Source organism: Helicoverpa zea, chromosome 8, assembly GCF_022581195.2.
Source record: "Helicoverpa zea isolate HzStark_Cry1AcR chromosome 8, ilHelZeax1.1, whole genome shotgun sequence".
Classification (NCBI taxonomy): Eukaryota; Metazoa; Arthropoda; class Insecta; order Lepidoptera; family Noctuidae; genus Helicoverpa; species Helicoverpa zea.
Genome location: NC_061459.1, coordinates 9,377,956 through 9,394,134, shown reverse-complemented (window position 1 = coordinate 9,394,134; position 16,179 = coordinate 9,377,956). Strand labels below are relative to the sequence as shown.

The 16,179-nt window shown below is 34.2% G+C and overlaps 2 protein-coding genes and 2 long non-coding RNA genes across 5 annotated transcripts in view; 3 read left to right on the top strand and 1 right to left on the bottom strand.

Annotated features, from left to right (window-relative positions):
* Window positions 1-609: 609 nt before the first annotated feature.
* LOC124632481 lies at window positions 610-926 on the top strand. The gene is made up of 2 exons (XR_006984632.1): window positions 610-670; window positions 788-926. It is a non-coding gene; the product is annotated as an uncharacterized LOC124632481 (long non-coding RNA).
* A 695-nt stretch (window positions 927-1,621) lies between these two features.
* LOC124632329 lies at window positions 1,622-12,024 on the bottom strand. Its single transcript, XR_006984609.1, has 2 exons — window positions 11,892-12,024; window positions 1,622-2,342 (listed from the first exon to the last, which is right to left on the bottom strand). It is a non-coding gene; the product is annotated as an uncharacterized LOC124632329 (long non-coding RNA).
* Window positions 2,237-13,606, top strand: LOC124632328 (zinc finger protein ztf-16). 2 transcript variants are annotated; one of them, XM_047167129.1, is made up of 6 exons: window positions 2,237-2,362; window positions 8,181-8,689; window positions 8,892-9,202; window positions 9,511-9,638; window positions 9,764-9,868; window positions 10,073-13,606. In XM_047167129.1, exons 1-6 carry the CDS (start codon window positions 2,288-2,290, stop codon window positions 10,310-10,312), a joined length of 1,368 nt encoding a protein of 455 aa, XP_047023085.1. In that variant the 5' UTR covers window positions 2,237-2,287; the 3' UTR covers window positions 10,313-13,606. The 2 variants fall into 2 exon arrangements, with proteins under 2 accessions (XP_047023085.1, XP_047023084.1); XM_047167128.1 differs by having other exon boundaries at window positions 9,764-9,946.
* Window positions 13,607-14,274: 668 nt separating this feature from the next.
* The window catches only part of LOC124632444 (liprin-beta-2), a 34,424-nt gene continuing 32,519 nt past the window's right edge, over window positions 14,275-16,179 (top strand). Inside the window, exon 1 of the mRNA XM_047167294.1 lies at window positions 14,275-14,528. Within this exon, the coding sequence (XP_047023250.1) occupies window positions 14,420-14,528 (109 nt within the window). The 5' untranslated portion in view covers window positions 14,275-14,419. The remainder of the gene's footprint in view (window positions 14,529-16,179) is intronic.

The following is a 16,179-nucleotide window of genomic DNA, read 5'->3' as shown; positions in this document are numbered from 1 at the left end:
CTAATTCACATTGGATAAAAAATATGTTACGGAAACATGAATTGATGGTGAAAGTACTAATATTTAAGTTTATTTCTGTATAAAAAGCTATATTTAGAAATAAATGTTGTTTACAATAACATATCATATTGGCATAGTGCTGTACAGTTGTCATAACTGTATCGATATAATATCCACTTTTATAATTCAGCTTTTACTAATTTTAACAACAGAAGTTACTGTTCCTAAGACACTGAGCCCTCAGAGTTGTGTATTATGTTGAATAGAACATCTCTATTTTGTTATTTACTTAAGTACTATCTTTTCATCGCGGTATTACTCGCGTTCCGATGGATCTAATTCCGTACCCGAACAGTAATAGCCTATGCCCACCGGGTAAAGTGTAGCTTTCAAATCGGTCAACTTGTTTCGGAGCCTATGCAATCCAAACAAATAATCAAAGTATAGATAAGTTCAAGTTTTGATGTTCTTTAATTAAAAAAACATTTTTTGCAGGTTTCCTATACGAAATGATTTAAGGACAAAATGGTTAGAAGCTATTGGTGAGGAAAATATTAGTCCCAGACATAAATATTGGTTTGTCTGTTCGCTTCACTTTGAAGATAGTTGTTTTAATAGAACACTGGATATCTTAAGATTACGTGACAACTCTGTTCCCACATTATTTTTGGTAAGTCTTAAGATAGTTTTTTTTTTTTTTTTTGTTAGACAAATCCTATGTAATTACATTATTAGTACAGTATATCTCTCCGTTCAATCGTTATTAAAGGAATATTCTTTTTTTCAGACACCCAAAGAAGGCCCCCAGGAGTCGTTGAATAGCTTGAAAACGATTGTAAATTATTGTATTTTTTTTAAGACAGTATCTACTTATGGCGTTTCTTGCGGATTCTTCTTCATAAGACCGAATCTTTGGCACCCTGCAACTAGTCTGACGTGAAAGAACTTTCATAGGGCTATTTGAAATAATAAATAATTACTTTGCTTGTGTTTTTTTTTTTTTCAAAGGTGAAGAAATGACTCCTCCCATTTGGTTGATGTTGTTGAGGTTATTAGTATCAGTGAAGTTAATGTGATAGTTAGTTCTATGACGAAGAAATTATTTATACTAGGTTATTTTTATGCACCCAGTAAGACTCGTACGTACTTCTCGATATTTGTTGAATCCGGTAGTGGTACAACCCTAGTAATGGCAGCCATTTTAGTTACTACTGCAGACTGTAGGTGTGCAGGTTTTTTTCGTGACATTTCCTGTCCCTATAGTTATATGTCAATGGCACTGGCACTCCACGTTTTGTGAGTCCATCATTGTTTGTGACAAAAATCAAACTAAGCGATTGACGAGGTCCACATGCTCAAACGCTTATTAAGATCTACGGAACATAAATCATTTTGCACCAATAATATTTGAATAGGGCAGAACAATTACTTAAAACCGTGGGACGGAAATCTTTTAAAAATGGTTACAAGATTTAGCGGGTAGTCGGCCGTAATTTTGTATAAACTCAATGATGGTTCATGATCATGATTTCATTAGTTTCTATTTTCTTTTATTTATTTTATTTGGATTTCTTTAGATAAGAATACAAAAAAAATGAAAAATGATCGGAAAGATCGGAAATTTCATGACGTCATTAAGTATTTATTGTTGCCACATTCAATAATCAAAGTGAAGAAAAAAAAAACACTTTACAGGTGTTCGGTTTTTTATCAAAATGGTTTTGGTTAAAAGTTTTTAATTTCATTAAGAAATTCCTTCTTAGAGCTTAGTAAATACATACATTGCATATCAAAGCTAAAATAACGCAAGTTCAACGGGGATCCACTTATTTATGCATTTACAGTTATACGCGTAACACGTATTTTGTGCATCGAACTCAAGCATTGAATTAGGCCACATAGCGATCTCTCCCTAAAATACCGCTGTTCTGGTTGTCGACGTATCAAGCTAACGTGAGTTTGTGATTTATTACCGTGTGTTTTAGCGACTTAACTAGTTATACAATACGTGGAATATGGAATTAAACATTAAATACGACAGATAGTGGTTAAAAAGTAATATAACGTGAGTAGATAATTCGTATGTTTTCGTAAATGGGTCACCTCGCCATTCTTACGAGAAACAACTTGTTCTGTGTTTTAAAGCATTTTAGGACATTGTTTAGTGTATAACGTGATTGAAGATGTATATTTACAATCCATCCGTTTTTGTTTTGACGTGCTTATGTTTTCGTAGTCTTGGAAGGCGGGAGAGTGATGATCAGAAAGCCCTCTACATGGTAATGTGATGTCATCAAAAGGGGAAACAGAGGCCGACTCCGGCACCGTGTCACCGAATTTATCTGCAGTCAAAAATGAACCGGTTAGTAAGCTCATTTGTTAACTGTAATTTAGTTGTAGACTAGTCTGGTTTTCCTAGTTTGCTGATTAAAAGTGTGTCGTACTAAAATATACACTAGTTTCGGGAATATCTATAGTACCGTTGGAGAAAAACAGGTACATAGTTTTACACCTGTTATTATTTATTTTTATTGCAATTTTTAAATAATAATAGCAAAAATTAGGAAAGTGTATCTATGAAATGTCAAACATTCTAAATATTTCTTTGCACTGTTTATGTAGGACAGAGTAACAGTATTTCTTGAAAAAATGTTTATGGGGTATTGGTCTTAAATGTTAAGGGTCCACATAGCAATTTTATGTTATTGTCTTGACTTAAAACAAGTGGACATTTATTTCCCATGTAGGATTTCTCAAAACAATTGACATTACTCATAGTGCTATGCTAATTATCATTATGGGATTGCATTATAAACCCATTTTAACTAATTAGGTATTGAATTCCAAGGTAATGAAGTTATGAAAACATATAGCTTTTTCTGATTAGAGCCATTAGGTATTTCTGCCTCGCGCTGATTAACTTATAAAAATATTTTAAAGTTGTACTGTATAATATATTGACAGTTTTACCAAAGAAATTATTGATGGTCATGGACAAGTTAACCATAATGACCATTGTCTTTAATTTTGATTAAAGACAGTTGCTAGTAAAACAGGTGCATTAAGACACTATCTTTCTTATTTACATTATTTATTTTCATGTTTTTATATTGCTTTATTATTAAAGTGTGTCACACCTGCACCAATGCCATCCAAAAAAGGTTAGATCTTGCTTAACATGAATTAAGTTTGCCAATTTTGTTTTCAAGATAAAATCCCAATTTTATCTTGAAAACAAAACGCTATCAGCAGTCTAACTTTTCTGTTTGTTTCAAAGTAGTGTCATTTTTATGAAACTGTCAATGATGAAAGTGCTTTCTGATTCACTTATAGAGATTTTTGCACCTTTTGATGTGATGACCTAAATATTTATCACTTTTTTCCTGTTCAAGTTTGCACATTGACTTTCACCAAATGTTAAGTCTTAAACTAAAATGTTACATGCAACAATTTTTTGGAATCTTTTTAATTTAATTAGTTCCTGGCATGTTATTGATAAGTGAGTTTAAAAATAAGTTGCAAGAAAAAGTTTTTATTAAGTACTTACTGGCAAACCTGAAGATAAAAAAAATATTACATGAATATCTGCTTATCTTTAGATTTCTGATGTAAAATAAATGAGGAAAATAATATGTAACTAATCATAGCTAAGTACTTATAGCTGTGAACTATTGTGATCTTTAGACTTATACTTCGGCCGTTCAGAGAATGCGTTCCTGACACCTATCAGTTAGTCACGACTAGTGATGGGCACAACATAACACTGAGTTCGTTACCGTTCCTTCAAAATGAACCGCCGCATTATTTTAAGATTATTTTCGTTTTAAATTGGCGGAATCATTTGTTTTATATTTTAGTTATTTAAGTGGAAACCAAAAAAAGGTAATATTCATATAATAAAATTGTTTTATTTATTCTTTGTTACAAGTACATTGAATTGAATGTGCGAACAGAATATTAATCAGACTCCGATTTGCTTGAGGAGGTGGTGTCTTCATCATCATCTTCGCCTACATGTATAATTATATTATTATCAATAACAGAATCAATCCTGATATCTCGGTCTAACAAAAGCCGGGTAATCAAATAAAAACAGATCGAAAACACTTGAAAAACGTGGTCTATGCGCACGAAACGACAACGGACGACTGTTTTAGCGTCACAAAATGGCGGCCCATAACGCCATTTGGGGTTACCATTTTTAATCTAAGTATAAAAATGCGGTTTGGTCATAGTTTTATTTTTATATTTCATAAACGTTATAATTAAGTCTTATAGTCCATTATTTTCCAATTCTTAAAAAGAAAATCAAAACGTATTATTTTATATTATAACTGTATAAGAACAGATTACGATACTTGCCTGTTATTTTTAGCACAGCACTACAAAATATAAACCGCTGACATAACCTTGTAATAGCGCAGTATAGATTTAGAAAAATATTGTTTACCAAGTTATTTGACACTCAGTTTGGCACAAAATTATAACATTCATTGATTATTGATATAATAATGTTGTTTTAATGCTCCTCAATTGTTAAAACGGTAAACAACCAGCAAAAATATTTTTATCGTAACTGCAACGCCATTGCAAAGTTACGTCGTCAGTTCAATCGCGACGTGTCAGGAACGCATTCTCTGAATGGCCGAACTATAACACCATTCATCTCAGTGTATTATTCTATGCCAAATCCAATCAAATTTAATTTTACAATACAAGTTAGTATGGAAGAATGTTAGGCAGACAATAAGTTGAAATACCTATCAACAAAAAAAATTAAGTAATGAGAGTAGAATTGTTACGAGTACATAAGAATAATATTTCTCATAATATTTTAAGTCAAACCAGTTTTTCTCTGGACTTCTGGGATAGATTTCGAAACGCTGTAGTCTGTTGACCTAATATAAGTCTATGGTATATTTAACCCCTCTGCTCGACAAGATTTTGACATATGACTTTACCGTTGATTCGGCGGGATATTTTGAATCGCGACATGGAAGTCAAAAATTTGTACTAACTTTCAACACATGAATTCTAAGTCCGTAATGCCTGATCAGAAGTATTTTAACTATAACTTTAGAGCTCACTTATTTGACAACAACGTGCAAAGGTCAAATGGGGTCAGTTAATTCAGAAAAAGATAATAATTACGGTGTTTTTAAGTCTATCGAAAAGTTAGGCATTTCAAATTTGGTGAAAACTTACCAATAAGTAATCGCATCACTTTCTCAAACACAACACAAACGTCATATTTATAACATTTTCAATCCGTTGCAATACATTTCGTGCACTTATTTATGTTCAATAACTAAAAAATCAGCACATAAAATACACAATAAAAATGAACAATTTACAAGATCAGTCAAGTCACAGACAAGTAGAGTTTGGAATGGAGTATTTTTTTTTTTCAATCAGCGGTGTGCATTCGATACCTAAATCGGAAATTTATTATAAATAATCGAATACCAATTTTATATATACCTATTTTTTAATAGCAACTTATTTCAATTTTATTTATTAATTTTAAATTATAGGTTCAATTTGTTTTTGTTGTTAAGAAAAAAGATATTTAAGTTTTTAGCATTAAATTTTTATATGTATTATTTATTTTGGTGTTGCGTCATTCGTAATAATTTTTAACTTTAATTGAATTTTTATTACCTATTACGGAATTTTAATTTATTCTTATATTATTTCTCAACAATTCTAACATTTTTGTTTCGGCGGAGGGTATGCGGGTGTTCTGAAATATAATGCAATTTGTAACTACCAAAGGTATGTACTTATTTGATGATGAGAAACAATAATAATAATTGATTGATTTGCCCCGCAGGGCATCTGAGGCGGATGACGGGGAGTAGCGACCCCGCGGGGCTATATATCCGAGTGCTCCAGGGAGAGTATACTGTCCCCCATCTCCGGCTTGCCGGAGTGAAGCATGACGGGGGAGAGGTCTCCCGCCTCTTGGCTTGCCTTCACCGGCCGGTCAGAGTGGAGTCGCTAGAGTAGGGTTAGCAGCCCGCTCGGAGGGTAGGTGCCTCGTGGTAAGTGGCGAGTGGGCCGGTGATGCTGGACCCACAGGGAGCGCGTGATCTGCGTTTAAAGTCCGCCGAGGTATCCTCACCCTTCAGCCGCTCATGTACCTGTTGCCCTCTTGTTGCGATTTAGCGACTGATTCCCGGGGGCCCAGTAAGTGAGTTGGCGAGTCTCCACCTGCCATTTTTACGTGTATTTATTACATTGTTATCGGCAGGTGCCATAGTTCCCGTAGTTTCCCCATTCCTAGTCCACTAGCATGCCATCACAATAGCCCAAGTAGTTTTCATCCATAGTTAGCAATAGTTTAGCACAGAACCGGGCATTGTCCTTGGGTACATTTCTATAGTGTATACAGGGATAATCGTCGGTTTTGTGTCACCATTTCATTAAAGTTGTCTCAAAAGGGCTTCAGCGTGTTGGCTTCGGCCCCACGTTCGCCTTCCAAAAATCCGGGACTCTGTAGTCCCGTGGTCGGTTAGAGACATAATAATTGATTGATTTTAAAGTCACCAAATATTTTTAACCGAATCCCAAAAAGGAGGTGGTTCTCAATTTGGATGTTTGTTTTTGGTCGAAAGGGTATATTCCCCATATTTGTTATTAGGTCCAGGATCTGATGATGGAAACCTTGAGAAATCGAGGGCAGCTCTCGAAAATTGTAAGCATAGATAAGGTTATAACTTGACACTCAGATGTATATCTGATAACACTATGAGACAGTAAAGGTTTGGAGCTGACCTGATGATGGAGACCAGAGAAGGTCGAGGGAACTCGACAACCGTACTTCTCTCGTCTCCATCTCCTTCACTGTTGCAGAGGCCTCGTAAATACGAATAATATAAGCACAAACACGAGAAAGTTTAAATATTCAGTTGTCGAGTTCCCTCGACCTTCACTGGTCTCCATCATCAGGTCAGCTCAAAGCCTTCACTGTTGAATAGTGCTACCAGGCAAACACCTGAGTGATAAGATTTCAACCTATGTATTTCTGCAACTTTCGAAAGTCGCCCTCGATTTCTCAAGGTTCCATCATCAGATCCTGACCTAATGATAATGGGACCGCCTCGGAAGTACACGCTATCAAACAAAAAAAGAATCATCAAATCGATAAATAAATGGCTGAGTAATCGCGTAACAAACATACAAAAAAAAACGGTCGAATTGAGAACCTCCGCTTTTTGGGAAGTCGGTTAAAAATAAGTCGGCGGCGGCCATCTTTCCATCTTGGACCAGCTTTCGATGAACAGCGAACTATTTGCCCCTTCAAACAATAAAATCGTCATAAAATTTTGCGATAACTACACCTAACTACGGCTCTCGTCAAATAGCTTTGCCGCTCAGTTAAAAAGTTGGAAGTAACGAATCGCCATTAAGTTTGGCAGATCTACAGGAATCCTGCACATAAAACACCCGAAGAATAAGTCTTCATTTGCCGTCTTCAGAAACCCTAAAAACCGAAGATTTTTTTTATTCCGGCTACAACGTATTTTCTACCACTGATTTTCTAGCATTTTTTTCAAAATAAATTAAGTCATTTTACTTTTTCTAATTTATTTTCAGATTATGGTAAGTATACAAAAGTGCAATTTAGTAATATTATAATATCAAATAATATAAAATTATTAAATCGATTCTTTATTTTAACGAATCGGATCATTCGATGCAAAACTTCTATCACCGTCGCCATCTTGTCTATGCGTCTTCAAATTTAAAAAAACAACTAATGTAAACAAACATGGCGAGTTCGATCAGAATTCCCGGTAATTACGATTGGATTTTAAAAAGGTATATTTCTAACGGGATGCTAAATATGAAAGGTTTGAATGCGTAATAATAATTTAAATTTATTTAGTTATTTTATTTAGTACTCACAAATGTGGTTTGATTGGAAAGAAAATAAATATGAGCGTAAATAATTAGGAAAGTGTATGACTGATTCGCAGACCCCAATTGGGGTCTAAACCGAGCTTACGGTGACATTGATGTTCAGACCCCGATTGGGGTCCGCTACGGATTTGACGGTTAATACACAATGCAGTTATTGTAGGAAACGCTCGAGCCCAACTTTCAAAAAATAAATGTGAATGTATTAAAATTTACTTAGATTATTATAAAGTCTATATTTTTATTAACGTTTTCAGGTGGCCACGAATAGCAAAGAAACTCCAAAAAGGGGTGGTACATTGCTAAAATGTACCACATGCAATACCTTTAGTACTTTAAGTAGTCGAGCATTAACCACCCACATGGCCCAATGTTCCCCTGACAACAACAATGTGGCAGCTGCACAAAATGCCGATCCCCGACCTCACAGAAAGCTGTTTGAATGCGACGTGTGTAACATGAAGTTTTCAAATGGCGCCAACATGCGCCGACATAAAATGCGGCATACTGGAGTAAAGCCGTACGAATGCCGCGTTTGTCAAAAGAGATTCTTCAGAAAAGATCACTTAGCAGAACATTTCACAACTCACACCAAGAGCTTGCCGTATCATTGCCCAATCTGCAACAGAGGATTCCAGCGCCAAATTGCCATGCGCGCGCATTTCCAAAACGAACACGTTGGACAGCATGACCTCGTTAAAACTTGCCCCTTGTGTAGTTATCGCGCTCCCACCATGAAAAGCCTCAGGGTTCATTTCTTCAACAGGTAATTTCATATCTTTACTTACTATTTGAAGAGACGTGACGTTTCCATATCGCGAATCGTTCTGGGACGTTACTGATTAGTTTAACTATAATATTATTTTCTTTGCTACTGATTCATTTGTTTAGATAGCTTATCAGAATATTGTGCCTTAAATGTAAGTACCTAATGATGGTGTCCTTTACAACCGACGTTTTATTTGCAGACATGGTATCGATTTGGACAACCCTGGTCCAGGCAACAACTCTTCAGTATCGCTCCTTGCTGCGGGAATTGCCAACGCCGCGTACTCTGATGGTACAATGGACCCCAGTGCCATCAATGCCCTTGGTGCATTAGGTTCCAGTCTGTCTGTGTCCGTGGCCGCTACTTACTCCGACAGCGGCGACAGCAATGGCGCCCGTTCCGTCGACAATGCTACACCACCAATGCATTATTTGACCCCACATGTTGAGATTTCAATGGCCGACAATAACGAAACTTTTTCTCCTGGTCAAAACCATTTAGGCAACTCAGGTGATTATGAAAAAGTATTGTCTTCATAGCTTTTACTGGTTGTATTTTGTAGGATAGAGCTTGACATTAGAAATAAAAAATCAAATCGAAGATGTCCATTTTGCGAAGTTCACCCAGTTGCAAGGTGTACCAGTTGCGAAGTGCACCATTTGAGCATGGTGTAAAAGTTGAGAAGTGCACCAAATGCGTCAAATCCGTATTTTGAAAGTTAGAAGTGGTTACAAGTTACAGCATCTGTTAATAAACAATAGCAATTTATGGCTTTTGTATCAGGAAGGGGTCAATGACGGGTAAATTCTGTTTTATAGAGTCCCGCATGAACGGCGAAGGCCCCAGCTCACCACAATCTGGAGACAGCGCCATCGCTAGCAGCTCCCTGTCAGCTGGACTACCTACCAATATTACTCCGTCCATCACTCTGATACCTATCAAACAGGTAAGTTCCCGTAATAAGTAATCTATGGGCCTGATAATAACTTTATGTTAAAAAAGTCACTACAATTATTTGTAAACACGGTGTGAAGAAAGATTTAATATAGATGAGGTCATTAATTGTTTCAGGAACCCAACACTCAAGAGGAATCGGGCAATAACGAAATGCGGGAAGGCGAGACTAATGGGGGCGATAAACGCGGTGTTTCCTCGAGTCTGTCATCTCTGATCAAGGTGTCACCGCTAAAAAGTTTATTAAGAGAAGATTTGCGCCGGCGCATCTCTGCTCGTGGACGCGCTCGGGGCTCTAGCGTACGTTTATGTCGAGTTGAATAATAAAGAATAAACTTGATCTTTTAAGTTTCGCTTGGAGAGTAGTCGTGGTTCTCTCAATGATGTACAATTACGTGATCATCAAGTTCGGCATTTCTTTTACAGGCCTCCCGTGCTTCGCCGTCAGAAGGCGGAGTGATCACATCGACTCACGGCGACGCTGCCATGCTGCCTTCGTCACTCGTATGTACGTTTTGCTCTATAACCTTCCCGGACTCCACACTGTACTTCCTTCACAAGGGCTGCCACTGCGACTCCAACCCGTGGAAATGCAACATTTGCGGCGAGCAGTGCTGCAATGTTTACGAGTTCAACTCCCACCTGCTGAGCAAGAGCCATCAATGACTGTTTGCAGGGGGGCCGTTCGATCACTGACTTTTGGTTTGATGATGCACTTTTCGTATGCTATGTGTGCATAGTCCGTAAGCACTTCGAAGATACTTCACCTTATTTACTTTTATGGTTCTTAGATACAATTGATTGTTTCTCTCGCCTTATTTCGTGCGTTACTACATTCCTAATTCATGCAGGCACTGTATGTTGAAGTGCTTCGAATATGCTATATGCTGAACGTCCCCCCGAAGCTATTTTTTATTTTTAAAGTGCAAATTATGTCAAGGTATATTTAGTGGTTAAAGTAGTTAAATGTGCGAAGATATTTATATGGATATTTTAGTACTTAAATAAAAGGGATATGAGATGGTTATTTAAAAATTAAATAAATACGAGGTCATGTCTAATAAATTTGATTTATAATAAGACTTATTAAATAAGTTCAGTGGTAATTTGTAATTACTGACATTCCAAATTATGACGTATACATTCCAGTTTGTGAGATTGTTGGAAATTATTCATTCTTTGGTGGGGAATAGTAACTACATACTCAAATTATCTTTTAAATATTTTATATTTATTTTTGTCTTGAAGTACTTAACTGTACATTACCGTGATTAAAAACAATTTTAGAGTATTTTGGTGCGATAGTGAATTTTACAAATGTTTATTAAAATAAAACTTATGGTGAAGAGTGTACAAATTAATATATATTTTTACATTTCGCTGTTGAGAAGTTATAGAAAGGCAAAGCCTATGATAATCCGTGATGGTTTAATTATTGTGATTGTGTACAGACAGGAATTATAAATTCGACATTCCGTTTTTATTTATTTTTCCTTTTATAAAATGCATGTGATGCAAGTCCACGACTAATACTTAATGTACAAGTTAAATTATTTTGTTGTTATTATTTATTTTTTCTAAAATACATATTATACATTCTTAGAATTATAAATTTCTTTATGTACTTAAAAAGTCAATCTACTATATTGTAGTCAAAAAGCACTTTCTGTTTCGAGTTTTATTTGGAAAAAAGTAAGTAGGAAAGTTATTTAAAAATGTTGTAAATTGAATACAGCATGTAACAAGTGGCTATACTTAGCACACCTTGCTCAATGAAGCTCAAGCACGGAGCATGATGAGTGTTGTACTCGCACAAAAGCATAATAACATTAGTTCACAGACATTACATAGGTGATATACTCCACAGAAAGTTGCAAGTGCTTTTATTGGTGCCTGTTTAATATAGATTCGTTATTTATTATTATATCAAATTTCATGCAGGCAGATTGGTTAATCGTGGTTGAGTTTTAAGCTCCTTATTTATGGATTAATTAAAATAAGTAAATAATTTATTTTAAGAAAAATGCTCAACTTTGTGGTAAACGATTTTATCAACATTTTTTGTAGCAATCAATACAAAATTATCTTTTTAACTTTTACCTATTGAAATACTTGTTCGTAATCAGGATAACGATTTTAATCTATAAAATATTTTAGACTATCCACACTAACGCAATTAGGAAGATAGGCGTCGTATTTTGTTTCATATAATGTAGATGTTATTATCTTATTTTTAGGTACTTACCTTGTACAACGTATTCATATTTCATAACATCGGTGAATCCGTTCCATTCTTTGTTTTAACCTGAGATTTACATTCCTTTAGCTATTAAGTACTTAATATCGGTTGTGGTCTTGCCTGATAAGTTTACTAAATTGACTTAGATGGAACTGAAATTATGTTTACCAACGAAGTTTATTTTGTTTTGTTATTGCATTGGTACTAGGTTAGCAGTCGGCGCACGCGGTAGTCCGTCCGTGAGTTGCATGGACATAGTGAGTTACCTGAAATGAGCAACACATATTTATTTATAGAGATTCTTATATTATGCTGTTTCAATTGTTGGTTATGTAGAACTTGAATGTTATATTATATATATTTTGGTCCCGTCGCGCCGCAATTTAGTGTTAATACAAGTGTAGGTTAGTCTATAAGAGCTATTAATATTATTAATCGGTAACCCCCGTTGGGCGCCTTTACTTAATCCGTCCATATCTAATGATAGATATTGCCTTTAATATTTAATAGAGTAATATATTTTATAGATTCTAGGTGTAATTAAGAACAGATCTTAAATATAAAATGTTTTCAGAATGCAGAGGTTTAAAGATGTAGTTGTATTTATTTAACTTCTATCTATTACATGGATGTTTGCATTGCTAAAAAATCATAATAGAACCCACGGAATTCAATTGCATGTTGTGGCGTTCTTAATTGATTTATTTGCAATGCAGCAATAACATTGTTGATTGTTGCGGTTTGAAGTAAATATTTTATTTTTTGTGTGGTAGTAATACAAATTGTAAACTTAAAAGTATTTGAAGTTGTTTTAGAATATTGTTGAATTAAAATTATATCATCAATCGTGTAGATACAAACAGTATTTTTAAAAGTAACATTTTGGGAACTTTTTCCTAATGAAACATTATCATTCATTGAAAAAAAAATTGTTTCCTACTTTGAAACTAAAGCAGCGTGACTTAGAATAACGACTTTGACTAGATTTGGTTGTATCTTAAACGAACACTATAATATACACCATTTAATATGTAATAATAAAAGCAGAATATTTAGTGTAGCGATCCTCACCTTAATACCAAAACACAGCTTACCAACATTATAATTTTATTTTAAGTTGTTATGTATGTAATATAAGATAGAAAAATTAACATGGTTGAAAGCAATTAGTAACTGTAAGCAGATTGAATTTTGTCGTTGATATTTTTCTGTTACTTTATGATATCAATATTAAGAGAAATAATATCAAACTGTACTAATAATATAAAATAGGGTTACTACTTACGAGAAACCAGTTTGGAATCATGAGTGATAGTTACTATATCAAATTGTAGCAGATTGTGCCTTAGATCAATAGTTTAATATTGATTATAATATTATCATTATATAAATATTGTCAGACTTTATTTAAAAGTGTGCATTTTAAACATTGACAGTTATTTATAAATATACACCTATTAGAATCTGGGAAATCGAATCAAATGTTATTTATTTACATATGTATAGAAGAATACATTTATATACATCTAATGTGGCTGTTATGCTTGTTTTCTTAGAAAAGTTTATTTGCAGTTGATAAAAAATTGCTCTTGTCGTCTTTGTGTGACGATTAAGGGCTTTAAACAAATGGTACTTACTACCGAATATGTTATATTATCTATTTATTTACTTTATAATAATTTGGTAAAGGGTCTAATGAAATATTAATAAACTATGACATAAAAGAGGAGTATTATTTTAGCGATAGAAAACCTGATTACCTACCTAGTACCTACAAAGATAGTGAAAAGAGCCTTTACTACAAGCCAATTTCAACCGTGTTGTTTAATATCCTAATAAAATTGGTATTGGCGGCATCCGTATTTGTGAATGTGAACAAATGCAAAAGATTTGTAGAGCCAAATTTTCACTGCCATTGCAGTTATGTTCTGCTTTGCAACTATAAAATGAAATAAATGATTAAATCAACTCAGTCCCAAGACGGAGATCGACATCACAGATCCAGTTTTTCAAGTTATATTTTTAATAAGGCTACTCACTACTTAGTACTTTAGTCTTTAACCAAGGAGCTTGCTTAGCACGTCATCCTGGCTGAATGGCTTCTGCATCAAAGGCAACGAAATTGGCCGACAAATCTTGGGATTAATCATCTTGAAGAATTTATGGCTCGCAGTGCCAGTATACCATGGGTTGTCCCTCGGGGGGACTTTCTATTGAACACGATCAAAATAAAACGAAAAGTACGATTTAGCTGCAATAATTGAAACTTATTAAACGATAAAATAAATTAATAGACACGCAGTAGATGCCTCATAATTTATTCGTATTAGGCTGTATATACTGATGCCATTGCAAAAAAAAAGGTTGGTCGTGACATGTCAAACAGAACTAGAGAGAAATGTCAAGTCAAAGTTTTGTTGACAAAAAGTTAACTTTTCCAATAATTTTATAAACTTCTTAGTAACTATCTGTAAAAGTATTTTCAATCGATTGTAACAGTTTTATAAGTTTATAAAACTAATAACATAAGTGTAATGGGAAAAACTACAGAAGTTGATGGCGATAATAACCCGACTTCGCCAGAATCTGATCCTTCAAAGTTACTTGAAGCTGCTTTGCAGCAGATGGATGGCATTATAGCCGGTAAGTACAGTATACGGAAGTTTAATTATGTGTAAGAAACTGTCTATAAAGTTTCCTTGCGCCTCATTCGATAAGTATCCGTAACAAGAAACGGTATCTAGTCACTGAGATAACTTCACGGTTCAACGATTATTGAGGTCCTTATTTGTGCATGTGACCTGGCACAACTGAAATAAGTGTAGAACTCCTATATTCTGAATGAAATGGTATTAGTACATATATTAAAGAATGTTGTCTTGTCAACTGAATAACCTCAGAAAAAGTTACCTATATACCTACTTCTGATAACTTTATGAATTTGTCCATCAACTAAAAATACTAGTGTACCTAAATAGTAAACGATAATTGTTTGAAAAGTGTTTTAGATTTGACCTGCTTTAATGCAAGTCAAGAATCAAGTTAATGTTTTTCTATATCATTACATTTTACTCATATGGTCATAGTTTTTGAAAGAAATTAAAAGCTAATAGACTTGACAATAAATATCACAAGACAATTTACTGTTTCTTATTAAGTATACCAAAAATAATAAATATTTAATCATTTTTAATAATTAGATAAATATCAGTAAAAACTTCTTGAAATTGTAACAACTTTCTACCATCACTTTCTTGGCTTGCTCTGCTTGACATTCATAAGTGTCCATATAATTTTTTAGTCCAATAAGTATCATATTAAAAAAATTTAATGACATGAATTTGGAATAAATTAATAAATCTATTCTATTCTATGAAAGTAATGGTTGTGAGCTGGTCCAGATTATTCAATTTAAAAACAAAGCTGTATTTTGTAAAAAGTTATGATTGTTCAAACTTTGAACCATGAGAAGATGATATAATTTTAAAATTTTGGAAATAATACAGACCATCGCCAAATACTTTTATCCTAATTGCTGTATTGGGCTATGCATTTTTACAGTATTTATTAACTGGTTTCCTAATATTCACTGTTGTTTCTTAGCAATGAGCTAAAAGCCATCATCATCAATCATATGCTTTTTGCTGTCCTTTTTTCTGAATAAGACTTTTTCAAAAAAATTATAGATTACAAGAGGTAACTGATCCCATTGAAGCAATTTCGGACATGTCTGTAGGTGATTTAACAAAGTCAAAATAAAGTTTTGTAACAATTTTGTTATTTTTTATAAATAATTTTTATTCATTGAGCAATAATTTATTTTAAAGTTATCGGACTATTTATATCCTGAATTACACCATTTTACATATTTTTTACAATATCACAAATCACATCCAAGACTTATCGTCAATATGACGAATTTTGCTCAATATGACGAATTTTATCGTCAATTAAAATTTTAATGTAAAGATTACTAATACATATTCCTGTTGGCATATTCGAATATTGCTAACCTAGTTATACAATACGTAAGAAGTAAATTTTGTGAGATCTTCGAGTATACAGGCGGATTGTAGGCTTTACAGGAAATAGGGGTGACGTTTTCGTGGGAGAGGGTGCAAACTGTTGAACAGAGGGTGGCGTGGCGCCAGTCCGCCGCCCGCACGCAGCCTCCGCGGACGCTCCGTCGTCCTTGCGGTTAATCTGCACGCGTCAAATTGCCCTCGCTATTGTTAACGAGTAATCCCTTAATAACTTATTTTAGACATTTCATTAAAATAATTACTACCAACAG